This window comes from Oryx dammah, unplaced genomic scaffold, assembly GCF_014754425.2.
Source record: "Oryx dammah isolate SB20612 unplaced genomic scaffold, SCBI_Odam_1.1 HiC_scaffold_29, whole genome shotgun sequence".
Classification (NCBI taxonomy): Eukaryota; Metazoa; Chordata; class Mammalia; order Artiodactyla; family Bovidae; genus Oryx; species Oryx dammah.
In genome coordinates, this window is record NW_024070213.1 from 5330803 (window position 1) to 5356374 (window position 25572).

The 25572-nt window shown below is 52.9% G+C and overlaps 1 protein-coding gene across 1 annotated transcript; it reads right to left on the minus strand.

Annotated features, from left to right (window-relative positions):
* Positions 1–4127: 4127 nt before the first annotated feature.
* Positions 4128–24090, minus strand: PNPLA3 (patatin like phospholipase domain containing 3). The gene is made up of 9 exons (XM_040233987.1): positions 23821–24090; positions 20304–20536; positions 18969–19034; positions 15738–15947; positions 14154–14214; positions 11032–11226; positions 7984–8116; positions 5763–5867; positions 4128–4287 (listed from the first exon to the last, which is right to left on the minus strand). The coding sequence occupies exons 1-9, from the start codon at positions 24005–24007 to the stop codon at positions 4185–4187; spliced, it is 1293 nt and encodes a 430-aa protein (XP_040089921.1). The 5' UTR covers positions 24008–24090; the 3' UTR covers positions 4128–4184.
* Positions 24091–25572: the final 1482 nt, after the last annotated feature.

Genomic DNA, 25572 nt, shown 5'->3' on the forward strand with positions numbered 1-25572 from the left:
GCCAACAAATTACCACCCTGGAGAGACAGTGCGTACCTGCCTCCTGCTCGTCTCCATTAGAGCTCTGGTGGAAGGGAGGGTGGGCTGGGTGGGGCAGGTGTTGGGGAGACTGTCTTATGCGCTGGATTTTTATTTTCAAGGCTTCTGCTCTGAATATTTTAATGATTCTCATAATAGATAATCCAACAGATTTTAAGAATCCTTTATGTTTAATATCAGTTCAGTTCAGTTCAGTTGCTCAGTCGCATCTGACTCTTTGTGACTCCATGAACCGCAGCATGCCAGGCCTCTCTGTCCATTACCAACTCCCAGAGTCCACCCAAACCCATGTCCATTGAGTCAGTGATGCCATCCAACCATCTCATCCTCTGTCGTCCCTTTCTCCTCCTGCCCCCAATCCCTCCCAGCATCAGGGTCTTTTCCAATGAGTCAACTCTTGGCATGAGGTGGCCAAAGTATTGGAGTTTCAGCTTCAGCATCAGTCCCTCCAATGAACACTCAGGACTGATCTCCTTTAGGATGGACTGGTTGGATCTCCTTGCAGTCCAAGGGACTCTCAAGAGTCTTCTCCAACACCACAGTTCAAAAACATCAATTCTTATGTGCTCAGCTTTCTTTATATTTCAGCTCTCACATCCACACATGACCACAGGAAAAACCATAGCCTTGACTAAACAGAACTTTGTTGACAAAGTAATGTCTCTGCTTTTTAATACACTGTCTAGGTTGGTCATAACTTTCCTTCCAAGGAGTAAGCATCTTTTAATTTCATGGCTGCAGTCATCATCTGCAGTGATTTTGGAGCTCAGAAAAATAAAGTCAGCCACTGTTTCCACTGTTTCCCCGTCTATTTGAAAGGAAGTGATGGGATCAGATGCCATGATCTTAGTTTTCTGAATGTTGAGCTTTAAGCCAACTTTTTCACTCTCCTCTTTCACTTTTATCAAGAGGTTCTTTAGTTCTTCTTCACTTTCTGCCATAAGGGTGGTGTCATCTGCATATCTGAGGTTATTGATATTTCTCCTGGCAATCTTGATTCCAGCTTGTGCTTCTTCCAGTGCAGCATTTCTCATGATGTACTCTGCATAAAAGTTAAATAAGCAGGGTGACAATATACAGCCTTGACGTATTCGTTTTCCTATTTGGAACCAGTCTGTTGTTCCATGTCCAGTTCTAACTGTTACTTCCTGACCTGCATACAGACTTCTCAAAAGGCAGGTCAGGTGGTCTGGTATTCCCATCTCTTTCAGAATTTCCCACAATTTGTTGTGATCCACACAGTCAAAGGCTTTGGCATAGTCAATAAAGCAGAAATAGATGTTTTTCTGGAACTCTCTTGCTTTTTCCATGATCCAGCAGATGTTGGCAATCTGACCTCTGGTTCCTCTGCCTTTTCTAAAACCAGCTTGAACATCTGGAAACTCACGGTTCAGAAGCCTGGCTTGGAGAATTTTAAGCATTACTTTATTAGCGTGTGAGATGAGTGCAATTGTGTGATTTGAGCATTCTTTGGCATTGCCCTTCTTTGGGACTGGAATGAAAACTGACTGTTTCCAGTCCTGTGGCCACTGCTGAGTTTTCCAAATTTGCTGGCATATTGAGTGCAGCACTTTCACAGCATCATCTTTCAGGATTTGAAACAGCTCAACTGGAATTCCATTACCTCCACAAACTTTGGTCTTAGCCATGCTTCCTAAGGCCCACTTGACTTCATTCCAGGATGTCTGACTCTAGGTGAGTGATCACACCATCATGATTATCTGGGTTGTGAAGATCTTTTTTGTACAGTTCTTCTGTGTATTCTTGCCACCTCTTCTTAATATCTGCTGCTTCTGTTAGGTCCAGACCATTTCTGTCCTTTATTGAGCCCATCTTTGCATGAAATGTTCCCTTGGTATCTCTAATTTTCCTGAAGAGTTCTCTAGTCATTCCCATTCTGTTGTTTTCCTCTATTTCTTTGCATTGATCACTGAAGAAGGCTTTCTTATCTCTCCTTGCTATTCTCTGGAACTCTGCATTCAAATGGGTATATCTTTCCTTTTCTCCTCTGCTTTTCGCTTCCCTTCTTTTCACAGCTATTTGTAAGGCCTCCTCAGACAGCCATTTTGCTTTCTTGTATTTCTTTTTCTTCAGGATGGTCTTGGTCCCTGTCCTGTACAAAGTCACAAACCTCCGTCCATAGTTCATCACTCACTCTATCTATCAGATCTAGGCCCTTAAATCTATTTCTCACTTCCACTGTATAATCATAAGGGATTTGATTTAGGTCCTACCTGAATGGTCTAGTGGTTTTCTCCACTTTCTTCAATTTCAGTCTGAATTTGGCAATAAGGAGTTCATGATCTGAGCCACAGTCAGCTCCCGGTCTTGTTTTTGCTGACTATATAGAGCTTCTCCATCTTTGGCTGCAAAGAATATAATCAATCTGATTTTGGTGTCAACCATCTGGTGATGTCCATGTGTAGAGTCTTCTCTTGTGTTGTTGGAAGAGGGTGTTTGCTATGATCAGTGCGTTCTCTTGGCAGAACTCTATTAGCCTTTGCCCTGCTTCATTCTGTACTCCAAGGCCAAATTTGCCTGTTATTCCAGGTGTTTCTTGACTTCCTACTTTTGCATTCCAGTCCCTTATAATGAAAAGGACATCGTTTTGGGGTGTTAGTTCTAGAAGGTCTTGTAGGTCTTCATAGAACTCTTCAACTTCAGCTTCTTCAGCATTACTGGTCGGGGCATAGACTTGGATTACCGTGATATTGAGTGGTTTGCCTTGGAAACGAACAGAGATCATTCTGTCATTTTTGAGATTGCATCCAAGTACTGCATTTTGGACTCTTTTGTTGACTATGATGGCTACTCCATTTCTTCTAAGGATTCCTGCCCACAGTAGTAGATATAATGGTCTTCTGAGTTAAATTCACCCATTCCAGTCCATCTTAGTTCACCGATTCCTAGAATGTTGATGTTCACTCTTGCCATCTCTTGTTTGACCACTTCCAATTTGCCTTGATTCATGGACCTAACATTCCAGGTTCCTATGCAATATTGCTCCTTACAGCATCGGACCTTGCTTTGGTCACCAGTCACATCCACAACTGGGTATTGTTTTTGCTTTGGCTCCTCCCTTCATTCTTTCTGGAGTTATTTCTCCACTGATCTCCAGTAGCATATTGGGCACCTACCGACCTGGGGGGTTCATCTTTCAGTGTCCTATCTTTTTGCCTTTCCACGCTGTTCATGGGGCTCTCAAGTCAAGAACAGTGAAGTGGTTTGCCATTCCTTTCTCCAGTGGACCACATTCCATCAGACCTCTCCACCATGACCCGCCCATCTTGGGTAGCCCCACATGGCATGGCTTAGTTTCACTGAGTTAGACAAGGCTGTGGTCCATGTGATCAGATAGGCCTATTGTCTGTGATTGTGGTTTCCATCTGTCTGCCCTCTGAGGCCCTCTCTCAGTGCCTGCCAAGAGTTATAACTCCATCAAATATTTAGGATAGATAAGTACTCTTGCCTGGAAAATCCCATGGATGGAGGAGCCTGGTAGGCTGCAGTCCATGGGGTCGCTAAGAGTCGGGCACGACTGAGCAACTTCACTTTCACTTTTCACTTCCATGCATTGGAGAAGGAAATGGCAACCCACTCCAGTATTCTTGCCTGGAAAATCCCAGGGACAGAGGAGCCTAGTGGGCTGCCGTCTATGGGGTCACACAGAGTCGGACACGACTGAAGTGACTTAGCAGCAGCAGCAGCAAGAGGTACCAGAGCGCAAGTAAGTTACTACCTTGTAATGCCCCCCAAAACCAGGGATGTCCTTGGGAGGATGGCACCCCACCTCACCCAACACTGACTGCTTTCTGTACAGAGAGGTGGGACCACAATCCTTCCCCACAACCCCCAAGACTGCACAAAGGGCAGCCCAGCTCCCCGCCACAAGGTCCCCAATCCAAACACCAGTCACCCTAGGAGCCTGCCTCGGGACAGCTGAGTGGGCGACAAGTCAGTCACGGACTCCCCAACGCCAGTCGCCCTCGTGCAGTTTCTCAGCCGAGCCAACGATACTCAGAGATGCATATCCTGGGTATCCCTGAGCTCGGCACCCACCGCGCACACCAAAAGTAGCTTCCAAGCTTTTTGTAAGACAGAAAGATTGCCTTTGGTTTCAGGACACTACAAACTCAGCACGGAGGTCATTCTGCATACATCACAGGTGTCAGCTCTGGCCTCTGCGGGACATCCACAGTGTTCTGGTTTGTGGCGGAAGGCCGTTGACCGCTTGCTGGGATTTGGGATCTGAAACAAACGAAGAATTCTGACTCAGCCGCCGACCTGCCACTCTGGTCTGCAGTGTCAGTGGGGATGACGGTCTGGGGTCTGCAGGGTGGCCCAGCCCAAGTCCACCGCCTCCTCGGGTCCCCCATCCCCGAACTGGGCTGACATCACCATCCCAGGCCTCCAAACCTGTGGCCCTCCCAGCCACCTGGACACCTCCCAGTGGACGTGCACAGGCCCAGAGGAGCCCATCGGTCACCCCCACGCACACCAGCTCACCCGCCTGGGTGGCCTTCTGCAGCCACACCGCCATCCCCCCCGCCCCCTGCTCCTGCCTGCCGACCAGCCTGGAGCTCAGCAGCGCCTCGCAGCTGCTATCTTCCTTCGGACCTGGAGCCTGCAGACAGCACTCAGTCCTCCAGTTTCTCTGGAGAGCAAGCCCTTCCCCTCGCTGGGCCAGTTCTGCCCTCTCTGGGGATCCGGCCTCCGCAAGGCCTCTACCGTCATTTTCCCAGCACAAGCCAGACCCCTCCATCCCTACTTTAAACCTTCCAGGTCTGTTAATAGAAAAACTGGAGGGCTTGTCTCCCAAGCACCTGCCATGTGTCAGGCAGGACTGAGCTGGGGGCTCCCCAAAGCCTCGCAGACACCAAATGAGGCGAGGAGGATCACCCCCAGTGGACAGGGGAGGAAGCCAAGGTCCACGACTTTCAGGACAAAAATCCCAGAATCATGACTGGAACCAGACCCTTCTTGCTCTTCATTAGTTTTCAGAATTCAGGAAGTGGTAGCAGCAGTACCCGGACCATGTTAACAATGCAGATGGCCGGGTTCCAGCCCAAGAGACCGGGATTCAGGGAGTCTACGGTCAGACGGGAATTTGCATTAACAGATGTGCACACATTCACACACAGACACACACACACAGAGGCCCTGACCCTCTCTCCCTGCCTCATCCCCTCCCCGTGCTACCGGTACTCAGAGCCACTCTCTTTAGGCATACCAATGCTACCTGTCCATTGGCCCTGCCCCTGCTCATCAGCCAGCTCCTCCCTCCTTCACCATCAAAATGGGCTCAGTGAGGGACTTATCTGGCTGTGCAGTGGCTAAGACTCCGTGATCCCAGTGCAGGGGGCCAGAGTTCAATCCCTGGTCAGGGAACTAGACCCCACATGCCACAACTCAAGATCCCACGTACTGAAACTAGGACCTGGCCCAGCTAAATAAATAACTTTTTAAAAAATTACGCTCCATGGACATACCTCCCCGGGCTTCAGCACACCCTCTGCAGATGAGTCTTGGTCACTAGCTTCCAGCAGGCACAATGGGACCTCTGATGGGCTCAGCTGCCTCCTGTAAGGCAGGGCCTCTGGCACCAGGGGACACAGTCCCTGCCTCCTCTCCGGGGCCTGATGACATTCCTAGGATGGCGCGTGAAGCCTGAGCAGATGAGAGGGTGCCTGGTGGACCCCCAAACCCACAAGTAAATCACTTACCTGGAAGCGGGGAGCAGACGCACCATGGCTTGAGAACACACGTGGGAGGTGGCCCACCACAGCCACTGGATGTCGCTGGGCATGTCTGGAAGCCACGTCACCAGTCTGCAGGAAGGAAACGCGGAAACTCAGAGACGCACACCTCGTACGTGGGTGAAGACAAGCCACAGCAAAAACGACCAGAGGAAACCCCACCCGAAGGCAGACATCTGACGACAGTGCCATCGTGCAGGTACTGCCAGGGCCACTTCTAACCCCAAGCTGATAAATTCCGCAAGGCAAGCCCACCTAAAAGCCCTAGAGCAAAATGAGGCCACTTTGGATTCAGGAAAGCTCAAGGGACTTGCATGGAGATAAAAGGCCTGGGTCTTCCAAGACCCCGCTCCTCCAGGGCAACATGGACCCTGACACAGCGTCTTCTGATTGAAACACCACCCCTGCACCCACATCGAAGGGGCTCGGCCACATGCAGGCCCGCAGAGGAAGCTGCCAAGGAGGCCTGACCTCTGCTCTCCAGGCTTCCAAGACCCCGACACAAAAAGGACCCCACGTCTCGGGCTTCAAGAAATGTCAGCGGACGACTTCCCTGGTGGCTCAGTGGCAGAGCCCGCCTGCCAATGCAGGAAGCATGAGTTCGAGCTCTGCTCCAGGAAGATCCCATACACCTAGGGGCAACTAAGCCCGTGCACCACAACTGCTGAGCCTGCGCTCTAGAGCCTGGGAGCTGCAACTGCTGAGCCTGTGTGCCCGAGAGCCTGTGCTCAGCAACAAGAGGAGTCACTGCAATGCGAAGCCACGCACTGCAACCAGAGAGCAGCCCTCCCTCTCCACAACTAGAGAAAAGCCCATGCGGTAGTGAAGACCCAGCACAACCAGAAATAAAGAAATGTTTTTAAAAGTGAAACTGTTAGTTGCCCAGCCGTGTCCGACTCTTTGCAACCCCAGGGACTGGAGCCTCTGTCCCTGGGATTCTCCAAGCAAGAATGCTGGAGTGAGTTTCCATTCCCTCCTCCAGGGGATCTTCCCAACCCAGGAATCAAATCTGGGTCTCTTGCATTAAAAACAGAAGGAAAGAAAGAAAAACCTACTGTATACCACGTGGAACTCTGCTCAGTGTTATGCGCCCGCCTGCTTGTATATGTGTATGTATGGCTGAGTTCCTTCACTGTTCACCCAAAACTATCACAACATTGTTAATCGACTATACCCCCATAGAGATGTTTTTGGTGTTAAAAAAAAAAAAAAAAGAAATGTCAAGGGACTTCCCTGGTGGTCCAGTAGTAAAGAATCTGCCCTCCATTGCAGGGGACTAGGGTTCGATGGAACTAAGATCACATATGCCACAGGGCAACTAAGCCCGCTCGCCACAACTGGAGAAGCTAACGTGCATCCTGGTCTGAAACCCAAGCACTACCACAATAAACAAATAAAAGAAGTCATCAAACTACTTTTTTAAAACAAAAGGAAAGGAAGGAAAAAATATGTCAGAGCAGCCAGCCCTCCTCCCAGGGCAAGGCAGGTGGCTGACTGGCAGCTCTGGGGAGTGATCTAGGAGGTCCAGCAGAGCCCGAGAACTGAGCTGGATTTTGAAGGATGGTTGGGACTTTTAAGGGCTTCCCTCATAGCTCAGTTGGTAAAGAATCTGCCTGCAATGCAGGAGACCCCAGTTTGATCCCTGGGTTGGGAAGATCCCCTGGAGAAGGGAAAGGCTACTTACTCCAGTATTCTTGGCCTGGAGAATTCCATGGACTGTAGTCCATGGGGTCGCAAAGAATCGGACATGACTGAGCGACCTTCACTTTCACTTTGGGACTTTTAAAAAGACAGACTGAAAGACATGCTGACTAAGTTGCTGAAAAGAAAATAAACACTAAAGAAAATCTGAAGAAAACGGAGGGAAAACAAATGCCCAGGAATCCAGCAGCCACACAGGGTAAGCCTCGGGATCCTTCCAACACACTAGAAATAAATCCCCCTCCTTCCCAAAAACATAGACCTACAAGAAGGGACAGACCTGCAGGAGCAATGAGAAAGGGGCTGGGGTGGCCAGGGGCTTGTCCACCAGGCACCTTTCCAGGGTGTTCCACGCAGACTGTGAGCTCCACCCAGATGTGTAAGGACCCAGGCTCTGGGCTGAGCACCCAGCATGACTCCACTCACTGAATCCTCACCCTACCCCCCAGCCCCGAGAGGAAGCCAGAAAGCCACGGAAAGCATTCACCTCTGGACCACAGCGATGGCAGACTGCACGGGCAGCATACAGGGCAGCATCACATAGGACATGATCTTAACGGGTAAGAAGTTGCAAATCTTGTTTATGTACCCATCTTGGTTTCTGAGTGCCTTCCTCAGTGCTGAAAAACACAAGTTGGAGATATGTTTCCCACCAGCGTAAAAACCAAGCCACCTTCCCCAGCTGGTGCCTGGAATTTCTATAAATCCTACCAATCCTGGCAGCTAAGCAATCAGAAAGTGAAAAAGTGAAAGTGAAAATTTCTCAGTCGCGTCCCACTCTTTGTGACCCCATGGACTGTAGCCTGCCGGGCTCCTCTGTTCATGGGATTCTCCAGGCCAGAATGCTGGAGTGGGTAGCTGTTCCCTTCTCCAGGGGAATCTTCCCCATCCAGGGATCGAACCCAGGTCTCCCACATTGCAGGTGGGTCCTTTACCATCTGAGTCACCAGGGAAGGAATCAGAAGCTATCACAAATGAGGTCAGATGTGGGATGTGCCTACACAGCCCTTGGATCACCAACAGGACACAGGCTTCCTTTTAAAGTGAAGTGAAGTGAAGTCTCTTAGTCATGTCTGACTCTTTGCGACCCCATGGACTGTAACCTATCAGGCTACTCTGACCATGGGATTTTCCAGGCAAGAATGCTGGAGTGGGTTGCCATTTCCTTCTCCAGGGGATCTTCCTGACCCAGGAATCGAACCCAGGTCTCTTGCATTGCAGGCAGACGCTTTACCCTCTGAGCCACCAGGGAAGCCCTTTTAAAGAGTCTCCTTTAAACTGACTCCCTGGAGAAGGGAATGGCAACACACTCCAGTATTCTCACCTGGAGAATTTCATGGACAGAGGCGTCTGCTGGGCTACAATCCATGGGGTCGCAAAGAGTTGGACACAACTGAGCAGCTTTCACTACTACATTACTACTTTATTTTTTTATTTATTAAATTTATTTGGCTGTGCTGAATCTTAGCTGTGGCATGTGGTATCCAGTTCCTGGACCAGGGGTTGAACCTGGGCCCCCTGCTTTGAGAGCTGCATTGAGTGTTAGCCACTGCACTTAGTCTTCCAGAATGGAAATCCCATTTCACTACTACTTTGAATTACTTTTGGAGGCAGACACAAATGTCTCAAATCTCCCCAGCCCAGGCTTCATGAGCTTTTCTTTACATCTGCAATTGGAGTCCACTCTTCCACCTGGAACCCCTAGCCTTCTATTTTTCCCTTTGTGATGACCTGACGATGCCTCAGATCCCAATAACCTGAGCAGCTGCTGGTTAGTGTGATTCCTAGGACATTAGTACCTGAGGCAAAAAACAGCATCCCTTTCATCTTTGTTTTATTCAGCTGCTCAGTCGTGTCCGACTCTTTTTTTTTTTTTTTCGTGTCCGACTCTTTGTGACCCCGTGGACTGCAGCACGCCAGGCTTCCCTGTCCTTCACCATCTCCCGGAGTTTGCTCAAACTCATTTGCATTGAGTCAGTGATGCCATGCAACCGTCTCATCCTCTGTTGCCCCCTTCTCCTCCTGCCCTCAATCTTTCCCAGCATCAGGGGCTTTTCCAGTGAGCCAGCTTTGAGCTTTCCCCAAAAGCCTGACTGGAAACTGGACGGCGCACTCATCTGTCCATCAGATAGTTTGTGATGACACGATAAAATACATCACCTTCAGTGAAGGTTCAAAACTGTGGTTTGGGGAGGAGGAAGAAGTTAGGAGGGGCTCCTCAAGAGAGAGAAGGCTTTGAGATGGGAGGACAGACAGCAAACAGCATCGTCAAAGAACAGGCCACCCCTAGGAGTCCCCCTCGAAACCCAATGTGTTTGGACTTTTGAGCAGAGAGCACAGCAGGTTAACTCAAAAGTCAGCTAGAGGACTTCCCTGGTGGTCCAGTAGATAAGGAGCCTCCTGCCAGTCCAGGAGAATTCCATATGCTGGGGAGCAGCTAAGCCTGTGTGCCACACCTACTGAGCCCTCGCGATGCAATGATGGAGCCCATGCCCTGGAGCCTGTACTCTGCAGCAAGAGAAGCCACCGAAACGAGGAACCTGGGCACCACAACCAAGAGCAGCCCCTGCTCACTCAGGGACAGCAACGAAGGCCCAGTTCAGTCCAGTCGCTCAGTCGTGTCTGACTCTGTGACCCCATGGACTGCAGGAGGCCAGGCCTCCCTGTCCATTGCCAACTCCCGGAGCTTGCTCAGACTCGTGTCCATTGAGTCAGTGATGCCATCCAATCATCTCATCCTCTGTCATCCCCTTCTCCTCCTGCCTTCAGTCTTTCCCAGCATCAGGGTCTTTTCCAGTGAGTCAGCTCTTCACATCAGGTGGCCAAAGTATTGGAGTTTCAGCTGCAGCATCAGTCCTTCTGATGAGTATTCAGGACTGATCTCCTTTGGGATAGACTGGTTGGATTTCCTTGCTGTCCAAGGAGACTCTCAAGAGTCTTCTCCAACACCACAGTTCAAAAGCATCAATTCTTCTGCACTCAGCTTTCTTAATAGTCCCAACTCTCACATCCATACATGACTCCTGGAAAAACCATAGCTTTGACTAGATGGAACGAAGAGCCAGTGCAACCAAAAATGAATTAAATTAAAAAAAAAAAAAAAAAAACCCAGCTGCAATGTTATGTGCCAGCCTGGATGGCAGGAGGGTTTGAGAGAGAACGGATGCCTGTATGGCTGAGTTCCTTCCCTGTTCACCTGAAACTACCCCGACACTGTTAATCAGCTCCACCCCAATATAAAATGTTTCTGGTATTAAAAATAAATAAATAAATAAAATAAAAACTCAGCTGGAGTTTGTTTCCCTCTGGCCATGGCCGCATGGGAAGGGAGACAGAGCAAGGACCCAGGGGGATGGGAGGTCCATGCGTGGAGGTGGGGGTCCCGACCGACCTGCGCTGGTCACTCTGTCCTGTGTCTTCCCGAGCAGCGCGGCTCGACCGTCACAGTTCACGGAGAAGCCGCCCTTCCTTCTCTGAAAGGGTCACCGACCACCACCGCCTCTGTGCTCCCCCTCCCCACCCCCAGAGCCAGTACCCATGATGAGCTTGGGCGACAGGGTCTCCAGGACGCTCTCGTCCCAGGACAGCACGCTGAGGCGCACGTGGTCCAGCAGCTCAACTGGCTCAGGCCCCGCCTCCCAGGTGGCCACACCTGGAAAAGGCTCCTGGCTCCCGGGCTCCGACTCTGTGCGGGACGTGCTCAGGCATGGATGGGGCCCGTCACAGATGCCTGCGAAGGGCACAGAAACACAACCCATCAGGCGATTTCAGGCAGCAGGGCCACTACTTGCCCAGCCACCCTGCCCACCCAGTTAGAGGAAGCAAACAGGCCTGTTATTAGTACGCAGCGGGGATCCACCTGGGAGTAATCCGCCTGGGATTCCCCCTGCTCCACCTCGAACAGGGACCACCACTCCTAACAGGGAGAGCGCAGTGTGGGCCTTTGAAGCTGGACGGATGAGGCGGGCAGCTGGCTCCGCCATGCACCAGCCACGTGGGCTCTACACCCACATGTGGATTCATGAGGTTCAGAGGAAAGGATGATTTATAACAACTGAACCACTGGTGAAGCCCAGTGATCCAGGCCCTGCAACAGCCACACAGCTGCTCCCCACTGAATGCTGAGGAATCAGAAGCCCAGAGAAGTGAAGCGATTTGCCTAAAGTCACACAGCCAACAGGTGGCAGAGTGATATTCGAACCCAGGTCTGACGTCAAAGATGGCACCCTTCCATCACACGACCTTGAGAAGAAGCCACAGTTCGGGGAGTCTGTGCTGGCACTGCCCTGGGTGCCAGGGCTCAGGGGCTGATCTCAGTGGGTGATTCCTGCTCTCACACTGGGTGGGGACACTGGGACGGGTAGACTTGGGTGCCCACACCTCCCCTGGCTCACCTCTCGCTTCCAACCTTGGGTTAAAAGCCCAGGGGCTGGTCCTGCATGCCCCCCGCCTCACTCCCAAGCTACACCTCCCACTTCGACTCCCTTGCATCTATCCAGCCTCTGACAGACACACAGCTCAGCCTCTGGGGACTTATTCTCTCTTAGGAATGTGTCAGAGAATCTGTTTCCAGGGAACACCTGTCCCGCCCCCATGCATCCTCTGCTGAACCCCAAGGAAGCCAAGTTGACCAAGGCAGAACCTGGCTTAGATCCTTAAACCCAAACCCAGCACCCATGCTGCAAGCGCCCAGCCCCACGCCAGGATTTAGAATTACTAAGAATCAGTCGGCATCATTTACTCCAAACTCCTCTTGCTACAGATGTGGAAACAGAGGCCCAGAGAGAGAAGGGGCTTGCCCAAAGTCACCTAGCAACTTCTATAGGGTCCCTCGTTGTCTTTTATTCCCAGGTGGCTCCCAAATTTCAATCCCAGTCCAGACCTGCTTTCTAGAACCTCGAATGCTGACATCACTATGCCTCCTGAGTACACGCATGCTAAGTCACTTCATTCGTGCCCAACTCTGAGACCCTGTGGACTGTAGCCCACCAGGCTCCTCTGTCCGTGGAGATTCTCCAGGCAAGAATACTGGAGTGGGTTGCCAGGCCCTCCTCCAGGGGGTCTTTCTGACCCAGGGAACAATCCTGTGTCCTGCAACTCTCGCATTGGTCAGGGGGCTCTATACCATGAGTGCGACCTGGGAAGGCCCAGTGCCTCCTGCCCAACCACCCAAATCTGTCCCAGGGCACCACACAAGGGGCTCTCGAGCTTTCCTGCAGTACCCACGCCCTCCCAAGGGCCCAAACCATGAGCACCGCCCTCTGCTCTAGTCCCAGCCACAGAAGCCAGGGGCAGGACTTCATCCCCGAGTCCTCCTCCTCGGGAATCTCTGGTTGGTCGTCTCCAAGTCCTGTCCCCGTGGGCCCTGTCCACCACCCTTGCTGCCGTGACCCCAGCCAAGCCCATGGTGGCCACCTTGACCAAGGATGTTGGCCTCACCCTCTCTGTACTGCAGCCAGGGGCCCTGGCAAAGCTCCCTCTGCCTGCCCTCACTCCTGGGTCAGCAGCCCTCCCTGGCTCCCTATGGCTGTGAGATGCAAGCCCCGCTCCACCTCCATGAGGCCCAGCCTTGCCCCTCTTTCCATTCACCCCCATTCCTGCCCCCCTCTTATCTGTTCCTCTGTCCCCCACCCCCACCACTCCAGTGACACATGCCTCTTTCCACCTCGAACAGACTACCTGTCTGCAGCACTCATGCTCACACCCCCCCAAGCCTAGAACATGCCTGTGCACCCTCAAAGCATCACTGCGGATTTGCATCCTCCCAGGAGCCCTGCTTTCCCCTGCCTTGCAGAACCCCACCCACCTTCCCCTAACTGAACCCCAGCTGAATCTACAGCGTCTTGTACGTCCCTGCTGGGCACTGAGCCCTCTGTCAGCCTCCTATTTATGTACCTGGCCCCCTCCCCAATCTCAAGACTAAGCTCCAGGAAGGCAGAGGCTACATCTGTCTATCCACTGTGGAGTCCCAAGCACACAGCCAACTGCTTAGCGCCCAGAAGGTATGCAGTAAGCGCTTTCTGAGCAGATAAATACATGTGTGCCCCATGAACCACACCAGCTCCTAGGTCTAGGACAAAGACTAATTCAGAAGATCAGTGACTGTAGCACTCGTTAGGGAAAAATAGCTCGAAACATAACTAAGGCTTGGTTCCACACTAACATTTGAAGAACCCAAGTTCCCCAGCCCAGACCAGCCAGGACCTTTCCCCAGAACACCCAGGACCTTTCCCCAGAACACAGCTGGGCTGGTGGGCATGGCCCACGCCTGGCTGGAGGCAGCTCTCCTGATGGCTTCACCGGAGACCCAGAAACCGTTTCTCTTCCTTCCTCATCAAACTGAAGTTCACAATTGTTCAAGCAAAATGCAAAACAAAGGAGCTGCCTTCAGCTAGCAGACAGGGACACTGAAGAGGGAAAGGAGCCCCGGGGCTGTGACCTCTGCAGGGTCAGCTCTGCTCCCCAGAGTGCAGGCCGTGGCTGCCTCCATGTCTCCATCTGTAAAATGGGGGCAATGATTTCCTATTTCTCAGGGCCGAGCCAGATGGCCGGTGACTGTGCTGAGCACAGCCGTGGCGCCAGCACAGCTCCCCTGGTGACCAAGACTGAACAGAAAACTTGCTCAAAGGGCGCGGCTGCCGCCCTCACCATACGCACCGTTCTTCTCCAAGAACCTGAGCGCGTCTACATATCCTTGAAGGCACAGCTCTCCAAGCACCTGTGGACAAACCACATGACGTGAACCACAGGCGGAGTCACTAAGCACCATTCCATTCAGCAGCACCCAAAGACAGCAGGTGCAGAGCCAGGAACCCTCCGAGCTCCGAGTTGATGCCGCGTGCGGACAGGGCTCTGGGCTCCCGGGAGAAGGCAGCCCTGCTTCCCGGTAGGACTCCGCTCAAACGACACCTGCTCCACGCGCAGCCTGGGCTGGCACCCCAGCACGACGGGAGCTGGTTCCTCTGGTCCCTGGATGAGCCTCCATCCTCACAAATACTGGGGCCTGATCTGCTTGTCGTGGGACATTGGGCTGCCTTCTCTGCACCCAAACCACATGGGCACCCGATGCTGAGGTCCAGCCTTATCTCTACCCGTGAGCACACGCCGTCACATAGGCTATATGGCATGGCCTTCTTTCTCCCCAGAGAGCTGTCACTGTGCAGATTCTACCAACTTTCTTACTATATTAGGGTGGTAAGGTCCACCACACTATAGCGACAATCAAAAATAAACAGATTAAACGGGGAATTTCCCGGTGGTCCAGCAGTTAAGACTCCACACTTTCGCTGCCAAGGACTCAAGTTCAATCCCTCAAGATCCTACAAGTCTCAAGGCACAGCTGGGGAAAAAAAAAAAAAGATTAGACCATCAAATGCAGTGTAATTCTTGACCATGGCTGCCAATAATCATTGGGGGACTTACCTGGTGGTCAGGTGGCTCAGGCTCTGCACGCCCAAGGCAAGGAGTTTCAACCTCTGGTCAGGGAGCTAGATCTTGTGTGCCACAACTAAGACCCAGTGGAGCCAAAGTAATTAATTTAAAAAGAGAATCACTGGGATAATTAAAAAAACAAAACACAGAAACACCCTACTGCCCAGGCTGTGGTGTGCTATGATCAGTCATGTCCAACTCATTTGCTCATTTGCCTTGGGATTTCCTAGGCAAGAATACTGGAGTGGGTGGCCATTTCCTTCTCCAGGGGATCTTCCCAACCCAGGGACCAAACCCGAGTCTCTTGCATTTCTTGCACTGGCAGATGGATTCAGGCTGTGGATACTTAAGCCATAGCCGCTGGAAGTGGGATCTCAGTGGCGAACACCCCACCCCTCCAGTTCAATGGCCCCAGGGGATTCCGGTGGCCAGCAGGAGGCAGCCTTGAGCCGAGTTCCTTTCCAAGGATGGGGTTTGTTGCTGTCGGTCCGTCAGCGTGGAGAACAGCTGCTGCTCTGTTCACTCATTCATGTCCGATTCTTTGTGACCCTTTAGACTGTAGCCTGCCAGGCTCCTCTGTCCATGGGATTTTTCAGGCAAGAATACTGGAGTGGCTTGCCATTTCCTTCCCCCGACTTAGGGGATCTTCCCAACTCAGGGACTGAACCCACATCTCCCGCGTCTCCTGCATTGCAGGCAGATTCTTTACCCAGTGAGCCATCAGGGAAGCCTGAACAGCTGCTGGGTCCCCTGGCAAAGAGGGACGCAAAGGGGAGAACAGCACCCCCAGAACTCAGAGCCCCCCCTCACCTTGCCATCTGGCGGGAACAGCGACCGGAACACCAGGTAGAGGTTCTCTGTGCAGAAGTACAAGTTGAGCTTGGTGAAGCCTTCATGAAGAAAGAACGTGGGCTTGACTCTGGGGCAGATGTCGCTCTCCCCATAGAAGGGGGACACAGTGATGGTCGTTTTGGTATCAATGAAGGGTATGTTATCACTTATTCCTCCATCCACATATCGCTTTTAAGGGAGAAGGAAAAAAAAAAGGACACGCTGTCAGAAGCTCTGGGCTGGGGTTTTCTGCGTGTTTCGGGTTAGGGATAGAGACTTCTCAGAGCCCCAGGCAGATCTAGTGAGAGAAGAGGGCGTTCGGAACGACTCTTGCAGCAAATCCCCAGGGAGCACGTCTGTGCCAGGCCAGGCTGCAGGCTGGCACTCAGGACTGCCACATGCTGTCGCATAGTGTGCGCGCGGCACCAGAACAGTGCCGGGTCAAGAGGCACACGGAGGCGGGCGCCTGGCCGCGTGGCTGGGCCCCGTCAGGAGCGCCCCCAGGCGAGTCCGTGTAACTCGCATCCACTAGGGGCGCTGTGTGCACTCAGGGCAGGGTGTGATGTAGATCGGGCGGAAAGGAGACAGATGGTCATGGGTTCGATTCCAGAGGCCCGCTGCTGCTTGAGCAATCTTGGACGAGACACTTAACCTGTGGTCCTGACTCTCTGTCCACACCTGGGCAATGAGAACCAGCACTGGAGACTTAAATGACATGGCGAACCTGGGACCTGCGCTCTTAAAAAATGGCATCTTATCCCACAGGAAAGGTGCATTTGAGTAAGTGCTGTGAAAATCCATTTTCCCATATTCCATGGTAAGCACTCAGGCACTCTGTTGTGTCCAACTCTTTACGACCCCATGGACTGTGGCCCGCCAGGCTCCTCTCTGCCCATGGGATTCTCCAGGCAAGAATATCTGGAATGGGGGTGCCATTTCCTACTTCAGGGGATCTTCCCAACCCAGGAGTCAAGCCCAAACTCTTGCATCTCCTGCGTTGGCAGGCAGGTTCTTTATCACCGAGCCACCTGGGAAGTCCTCCTATTAATGTATTCATAGCCTTGAACAACCCTAGTGCCCAAAGCCAGGCTGGGGCAGGCACGTTTTGCTACAGTTTGGATCGAGTCTGGACCTATGAAACCAACATCTTGAATGATTCCCGAAGCTCAAACCATCATAGCCCAGCTGTCGGTGCCCATGGTGGGGGTGGGGGGGGGCCTTCAAATATTACAACTGGGAGGCTTTCCCCAGCCAGTCCTTCAGAAGGGAGAAATGCCAGGGCACACTTTGGCCTAAAATGAGTCCCGGAGAGCATCGGGCATGTTCAGGCATGCCTTAGGTATCAGGAGCGTCCTCCCTTGAGGACAGAAGCGATTGGTGTGCACACACAGGACTAGCTTCTATATTGTTGCTGTTTGTCAGCATCAAAACCCTCACTCGGAACCCAACGTCAGGAAAGCTGAGTTAAGGTTGAGATGGGGGGAAGCAAGCGACTGTTTTTTCAACTATTTTTTATTTTTTTAAATTCATGTTTACTGGAGTCTAGGTGCCTCACAATGCTGTCTTAGTCTCTGCTGTACAACAAAGTCCATCTGTTATACACACACACATCCCCTCCTTTGCCCCCCAAGGTCTATTGTAAAGTCCAGTGACTCCTCTGCCGTGTGGGGTTTTTCCTCCAGCCTGAACTGTCCTGGAGGAATGTTCTGAGTTTGCTCAGTGGAAGCTCAAGAACACTGTGCTCTGATTTCCAGCAGGTTTTGTCTGAGGACGCTGAGGGTGTGACTGTGTGTGCACCACAGCGGGGGCAGTCAAGGGGAAGTGCAAAGATGACAATAACAACAACAACAAAACAACCCATATTTACCTAATACTTAAGGGTGCCAGGCTCTGTGCTGGGCGCTTCGCTGCATTATTGCAGGTAATTTCCACGGCCGTGCTGCAACCGCACACTATTATTGACTTCCAGTTTGCAATTCAATCTAAGAGTTAAGAAATGTGTCCAAAGACTTCCCTGGAGGCTCGGTGGCTAAGATCCTACACTCCCAATACAGGGGGCCCGGGTTCAATAGCTGGTCAGGGACCTAGACCGGGGACACCACAGCTAAGAGTTTGCATGCTCCAACCGAAGAGCCAGAGTACCGCAACTAAGACCTGGTACAGCCAAATCAGCAAATAAATGTTAGAAAGAAAGAAAGGAACGTATCAACGTGGCCCAGCTAACATGGGCTAATGCAGACACTCGATTCTAGATTTGTCTGCCAGGCAGGGGCTGTGAGAACCGCAGGTGACCACTTCATGGCTCCAGGCCTGTTTTCTCATCTGTAAATAGGGCCAGCTGTGTGTCTGTCCGGCGGAAGCTCCAGGGCATAAGTGAGGCTGTTCACAACCTGCCTTTGCAAGTTGCTTTGCAATGTGAGGCCCATACTGCTGTTAAAGCGTGAACCGAAAGGGCTTCTGAAGTGCCTTCCTGCTGAGACATGGGGATGTCTCGTCTTCTCTTCCACAGCTGTGACAACCTAACTGGTCTCCAGACATCGCCAGATGTCCTGGGACAGGGAGACAGAATTAGCTGACAACCACTGCCCTAGAAGGAGGCTGCCAGGTGGTCCAGCATCCAGCCCAGGGTCTGCAGGACCAACACCTCAACTTCTGCTCTTCCTCCTGAGTCAGTGCTCAGGAATAGCCACATGTGTCTACACAGGTGTTGAACTGCAGCCCTGTCGGCAGCCTCTGCCCAAAGCCATGGACAGAGTCAGAGGCAGAGAGGATTGACACTCTCAGCTCCTCAGAGTAAAACCTTAAGTGATTAAATTGACTCTTGAGCATCTTATACTCTAAATAGGCCATCGGGCACCTATTTCGGTGCTCAAGTGGAGATTATGTGAACAGCTTATGTTACAGGTAAGCAGTTAATTATCCCACATGAAGTCGGTTTTGCTTCAAGAGAGCTTGGAAGGGGTTCAGCTATGGAATCTCTGTCTGAAGGCTGAGAGGCAAAAGGCTTTCTTCATTTAGGGACAGGTCTCAGGGCTCCAGGGTGCCTGAGCCCAGTGCCTTGTCTTCCTTTTTTTTTTTTTTTTTAAGATGCTTACGAGATCTTAGTTCCTGGACCAGGGATGGACCCAGGCCCTTGGCAATGAAAGTGTAGAGTCTTAACCACTGGACCACCAGGGAATTCCCAGAAACTCAGTTTAAAAGTGGACTTACCACACCTCTGAAGGACGGGGGGATCAAGCCAAAGAGGAGGGGGATGTAAGAGGAACAATACAGGGCCTGCAAAGACAAAAGAGAGTGAAACCACAGCACAGCCCAGAGCAGGCGGCCTTTTACACCCTGGGCCTTTACAAGCCTTCTACAAGCAAGGACAGCAATAAGCCTGAAAGCGCTGCTGGCAGAGCAAGTGCTTTACTAAATGGATGAAGATGAGCCTGCCCACACACTTATTATTTCAGCGTGCTTGCACGCTAGATCACATCCGACTCTTTGTGACCCCCATAGACGGAAGCCCACCAGGCTCCCCCGTCCCTGGGATTCTCCAGGCAAGAACACTGGAGTGGGCTGCCATTTCCTTCTCCAATGCATGAAAGTGAAGCCATGTCCGACCCTCAGCGACCCCATGGACTGTTGCCTTCCAGGCTCCTCCGTCCATGGGATCTTCCAAGCAAGAGTACTGCAGTGGGACGCCATTGCCTTCTCGGGGCGATTAGATCAGGGCTTTGCAATTACTGGCACGCATCAGAATCACCTGCAAAGCTTGGCCAATCACAGACTCGGGGCCCCACCCCTAAGATTCTGATCGGCAGGTTGGAGGCGGGACCTGAGAGCCTGCGGTTCTAAAACACCCCCGGGAGATACTGCTGCTGCGGGTCCCCAGGGGACCACGCTCTGCGTCTCACCATGCTAGTGAGCATGAAGCATGATGTAACACGGGTGCAGTGAGAGAAAAGGGCGCCTGTGGGAATGCACGGGTGCTGGATATCTAGAAAATGCTCCCGGAAACAAGGTTACGCGGAAGACGACACTGGCTGGTTATACACGCCAGGCAGCTTGCTCCTATGGACCCGTGTTAAGTGAAATGACACCCAAGGCATTCTCACAAAAGATACCAGCCAAACCAAATGGTATGTTGATGTCGCCGATAATCTTCTCTGTGCTAGAGCCAGGGGACAGAGGTAACCAAGACACGCTCCCACTCTTGTGGGGCTTCACTGGGCGGGTCCTCACTAAGCAACAGGCATCGTTGGGAGGAGGGCCACACACAAAAGGTCCCTGAAGCAGGAAGTTAGGAACCAAGTCATGAAGGAGGGGGAGACACTGTTCAAACCTGAGACTGTCTGGGACACCCCAGGTTTGCACATGCTCTGGACCAGCCCGCTGGAGGCACACAGTTTACATCACTCTGGTATAGGAAGCCAACCAGCATCATGGCCCGCTAGGTTCTCCTGCATCTTAAGTAAAAAATGGGGCAGATTGGCTTACAACAGCCCCTCCCTGTGTTGCTTCCAAAACAAAATGGCCCTTCCGACTCAATAAGCCGCTTACGTCCACGACTTCATCTTTGGAATGAAAATCCGACACCAGCACGTTTTCTCCGTCGGACACTCTGGTAAGCGAGATGACCATCTTGCCCGAGATGAGCTGGTGGACGTTGTCAGGGAGGTGTCTCTGGAGACCGTCTCGGATGTGCTTGCTCAAACTGAAGCCCGGGTGAAGGATCCCCATGCTCCGGCTCCTGGCACTCCGGACGAGGTCCATGAGCATCTCCACTGTCTCATCTGGGTTGGGGGTGAAGTGGGGGATGGGCAGGGTGGGGAAGAAGGGAGGGGTGGAGAGAGAAATATGCAAAGGAAGGTACCACCCTGGAGGTGGCAATTGCTTTGCGGTGGGACCAGAAACCTGATGGCAAGGAAGCTGCCAACCCTCTGCTTTGTCTAGGCCTGGGCTGCCTGATCTGGCCGGTGGTTCCTGAGCCTGAGATGTGGTTAGTCCACACTGATGGGTAAAAGACACACGGGATCGCAAGGGCTTAGAACGACAGTAACAACAACAAAAATGTTGACTATCTCATGGGTAATGTTTTGTATTGATTAGATGTGAAAATGGTAATATTTTGGCTATACTGGGATAAATAAAACAAATTTCACTGATGTCTTTTATTTCTTCCATGTGATTCAATGGACATGAATTTGAGCAAATTCCAGGAAATACTGAAGGACAGGGAAGCCTGGTGTGCTGCAGTCCATGGGGTGGCAAAGAATCAGACACGACTTAGTGACTGAACCACAACAGCTAGGAAATAAAGATATACATAATCCTGTTGGTCAGAGCCATTCTTGAACCCGCGCCCCCGGGCCAGAGGAATGAGCCTCCAGAGGCCCAGGGAGCCCTCTCTTCGTCTTCATCCCTCCATCAAGGCCAGATGCCAGGAACCCACAGCATCAGAGCTTGAGCATGGATGGGCCTAACCCTGCAGGGAGCAGAGAGCAAGCGCAGAGTGGGACCTGAGTTTGAATCCCATCTCTACCGCTTACTAGCTGAGCAACTTAAACACGTTACATCACTGCTTCTGAGCCTCAGACAGTATGTTTTTAATGTGGAACAACACTCACCTACATTTTGGAGACAGAGAAGGTTAGGTACACTAAAACCTGTACACAGTCAACCCAGAGGAAGCACCTCATAAATAACTAGGCTTAACTTTCAAAAACATATTTTCTTATTTATCTGTCTGCACCAGGTCTTAGCTGTGGCACACCGAACGGTGTGAAGGTCTTTGATCGTCGCTGTGGCATGCTAGTTCTTCCACTGTGAAGTCGCTCAGTCGTGTCTGACTCTTTGTGACCCCATGGACTGTGGCCTACCAGGCTTCTCCGTCCATGGGATTTTCCAGGCAAGAATACTGGAGTGGGTTACCATTTCCTTCTCCAGGGGATCTTCCCGACCCAGGGGTTGATGCAGCATGCAAACTCCCAGCTGCATCATGAGAACGCTTAGTTGTGACATGTGGGATCTAGTTCCCCAACCAGGGAAGAAACCCGGGTCCCCCGCATTGGGAGCATGGAGTCTTAGCTACTGGACCATGAAGGAAGTCCCCAGACTTAACTTTTAACCTCTGGAAAGGGAAAGAGTCACTCAGCTTCGTGGCTCCTCTGTCCATGGGGATTCTCCAGGCAAGAATACTAGAGTGGGCTGCCATGCCCTCCTCCAGGGTATCTTCCCCACCCAGAGATCGAACCTGGGTCTCCTGCAGTGCAGGCAGATTCTTTACCGTCTGAGCCACCAAAGACACTTTTAACCTCTAATGCTACAATTGCCAGACCGTCTAGTGGACACAGGGCCCATTCATGCTCCATCTGACCTCACTCACTGCCCTGGTCCCCTCTGCTGGCCTGCACTGCCCTGGCAGGCAGTGCCAGCCCAAGCCCTGGTCATCCATAGATGTGGGGACGCAGAGGGCCCGGACACACCAGCAGGCCCTGACCCACTTCCGACTCCACTGGGCTCTCCCTGCACATGTGGCCCTTTTGAGGCCAGACAGAAGGTGCACGATTGCACAGAGCTGCTTGGTTCTGCCAGGCTCTCCTTCCAAGTCAGCCCTGGTTGAGAGGTGTGCTCAGGAACCCTGCCCAAGCCACAGGCCCTGGGAATGCTCCCTGGAGCTCCCCAAAGTCAGACAGGCCGTTAAAGCAGAAAACCAGGGGTCACGGACCCTGTGGAGCAGTTCTTGCCAAAACCTCCAGACCCTTTCGGAGGCCTTGGTGGTCCCGAGCCTCCCCCTGCAAGCCCAGCCCCCCCACTACACCTGTCCTCTACCTGTGAACCTCCTCCAGGCTGGAGTCGGCCGACTTCTGGTGCTGGGGTCTGTGCATCTGAATCAATGAAACATTTGACTGTGTGGATGTCTCCAGGTCACAAGCCGGAAACACAAGGGTTGGCTTTTATCACAGCTCAAGTCCAAGCTGTGCAGGCTGTCTGTGTGTCCAGTCTAGTCACCCCTGAGGTCACATTTCCTGCTCTTTGCCCCTCTCCCTCTCGATGGAGAGGGTGGCCAGCGTGGCCTCTCCCAATCCCCACCTCGCAATCAGCCCAGGGTCTGCTCACTGATCCTATCCAATGGCAGGGCTGTGAGTATTGGCAAGGGATTCCTGGCCTCCAGAAACAGTCACTTCCTGCTGGCAGTGCCCAACACAGCTGTCCCCGGGTAGAGCAAAAAGTAAACTGTTGAGGAAGCCCAGCAAAACAGGGGCCGGTGAAAAGCTCTATCACCCAGTGTGGGCGCCAACAGCCTCACTCGCTCCAGGCTCTGCTCCCTGGCCAGAACCACAGGCCAAGGATGCCAGGGCCTAGTAATTCAGGCCCGCTGGCCACCAGCCTCGGTCCTCCCCTCCCTCCAGTCTCCGCGTGGATGGAGACCTTCACTAGGACAAGATTCAAACACCCAGGACCTGTTTCCAGGGCACTGTGCAGGGACGTGGTAGGGAGGATGGGATGGGACTGTCCAGTCCCCAACAGGGTCTCAAACACCAGGAAAGGAGGAGAGGAGACAACTTTGCTAATTCCTCTCCTCTCCCCAAAACATCCCTCCTCAACCCCCTTTCACCCCAAACCAGCAAGCTGCCTTCTACCTGAGAGGCACCCAGGCGCCCCCCAGTCCCCAGGGTTGGGCGGAGCTCAAAGGCCCTCGGGGGCGGTGGAGAGGGGGGTGTCTCAGCCCCTCGAGTCCCCAGAGGGAAGAAGGTACCCACCCCTGCCTGGGACACAGCCCCAGACCTCCCTCCTGGCCGCACACAGGGCAAATGGGAACTCCGCCCACCCGACCCCGTCATGCTCCCTCTTCCCCGTCGCTCCGAGACAAGCCCGGGCGCCAAAGGGGAATTGAGAAGAGGATGCGCTCCGGGTTTCTACGCCCCGCTTTCAGGGCTCCCCGAAACCGGGCAAAAAAAGATGCACTGGAGGAAGCAACTGTTTGGGGGGAGACCCCGGGTTTACCCCCGCAGGGCCCGCTTCCAGCCCCGGCTCCCAGCGCGCGCCCCATCCCGGCGCGGAGCCCGGGACCTACCCAGCGGGATCCCGGAGAGAAAGCAGGCGCAGTGCAGCGCGCCCGCCGAGGCGCCGAAGAACTTGCGCGCGTGGCGGAGGAGGTGCGGGGCGCGCTCGCTCAGGCAGCGGGTCACCCCGATGTAGTAGAAGCCCAGGAAGCCGCAGCCGGCGAAGGACAGGCTCCAGCCGCTCTCGGGGTCGTACATAGCGGCGGCAGGTTGGGGCGGTGGGATTGGGGTCCGAGCGCGTCCCGGCTTCGCCCGGCGGCCACCCTGGCTCTCCGTCCGGCCTGGGCGCCGCAGCCCGGGATATTCCCGCCGCGACGTCACCGACCCCGGCCCCGCCCCGCTCGGACCACGCGAGCGAGCCTCCCGGCGGCCCAATGCGGGTAGCGCGGCCACCCCGCCCTCCCTGGAGGCGGGGGGCTGGGACGGGTGTGGACCCAGCGGAGAGGAGAGCGGAAGACCTGCGCCAGGTGAGGGTGGGGGAGGAAGTTCCCGCAGCTCCTTTGACAGTGGAGATCGAGAGCTTCCTTGCCGGTTCCTTTTCACCCCTTAAACCAGTTAGAACGTTACAGCTGCCTACTTAACGTTCTTTGTTTAAATTTAGAAAAAAAAAAATTTTTTTTTTCAATTTCGCTAGCCCTGTGTCTTTTTTGCTGCCCCAGGGGACCTCCTCTTCACTGCAGTGCATGGGTTTCTGCGAGCGCAGGCCCTAGGCATACCGGCTTCAGCAGTTTCAACATCCAGACTCAGGAGTTGCAGCGCGTGGGTTTTTAGGACGCCTGGGCTTCAGTAATTGGGATCCAGGGGCTAAGTTGCTCCGCAGCAGGTGGAATCTTCCAGGACCAGGGATGTAACTCCTGTGGCCTGTGTTAGTGAGCAGATTCTTATCCACTGAGCCACCGTGGGAGTCCCCCACTTAGGGTCTTAATATCCTTCTGACAGTGTATTCATTTACCTTTTTACAGGAGGAAGCAAGCTTGCAGTATTTTTACAGGAGGAAACAAGCTTGCAGTAAGCACCAGGATCTAAATGGAATTTCATGATTTTGACTTCCTTCAAGTTTTTGCATGATGTCTTCGGTTCACGGCAAATGGTGGAGATTTTTCATTGAATGATAATGACACGAAGGTCCCTTTCAAAAATTCACTTCTAAGTCAAAATTGTACATAACAGGTGCTTGGGGGGGTGGGGTGGGCCGTGCAGGATCGCGGGTTCTGGAGGCTCAGGCCTGGGTTATTCCTTGTACCCTTTAGGAAGTGCCCGGGATCCCCTTGGTCTCTGTGACTGCCCTGCATGGAGAATCTCCACAGCAGCCCACAAAGGGAGGTTAGGCTTTTGCCCAGAGTTGCAGAGCTAGCAACCAGGTTACTGGGCCATCCCACCCACTGTTTTGTGGACAGGGGCACCCCCTCCCCGCTCCACCAAGCCCATGTTGGGTGTAGAGTGTGGGCCTTGGGATCAGACCTCCCCCTCTGTGTAATCCTCATCTGTAAAACCACTGGTGGAGATGCTGCCAGGATTCCAAATGTCACCTAAGGCCTGGCCACACCGGTTATGCATGAACCCCCCACCCACAGAGTTTCCCAAGTCTGAGTCATCCCCTGCTCCAGCTGAGCCTGTGCCTGTAGGTATGGGGGAGAGGCATGCCAGGATCTGAGCAAAGGCTGAGGCTGGGGTGCTTCAGGGACTGCAGACCCCCAGGGTGAGCCATTCTGTCTCGTCTCTATGGACCAGACCCCGGGATGTGGGAGCAGACTGGAGTGACC

Excerpts from the sequence above, each read along its gene's own strand:
- PNPLA3 (XM_040233987.1), bottom strand. The coding sequence starts at position 24,007 with ATGTACGACCCCGAGAGCGGCTGGAGCCTGTCCTTCGCCGGCTGCGGC. Across the intron at positions 19,035-20,303 it reads CCAAAGATGAAGTCGTGGAC|GCCCTGTATTGTTCCTCTTA; the intron begins GTAAGCGGCTTA and ends TTGTCTTTGCAG. Across the intron at positions 4,288-5,762 it reads CGTCTGCTCCCCGCTTCCAG|ATCCCAAATCCCAGCAAGCG; the intron begins GTAAGTGATTTA and ends CGTTTGTTTCAG.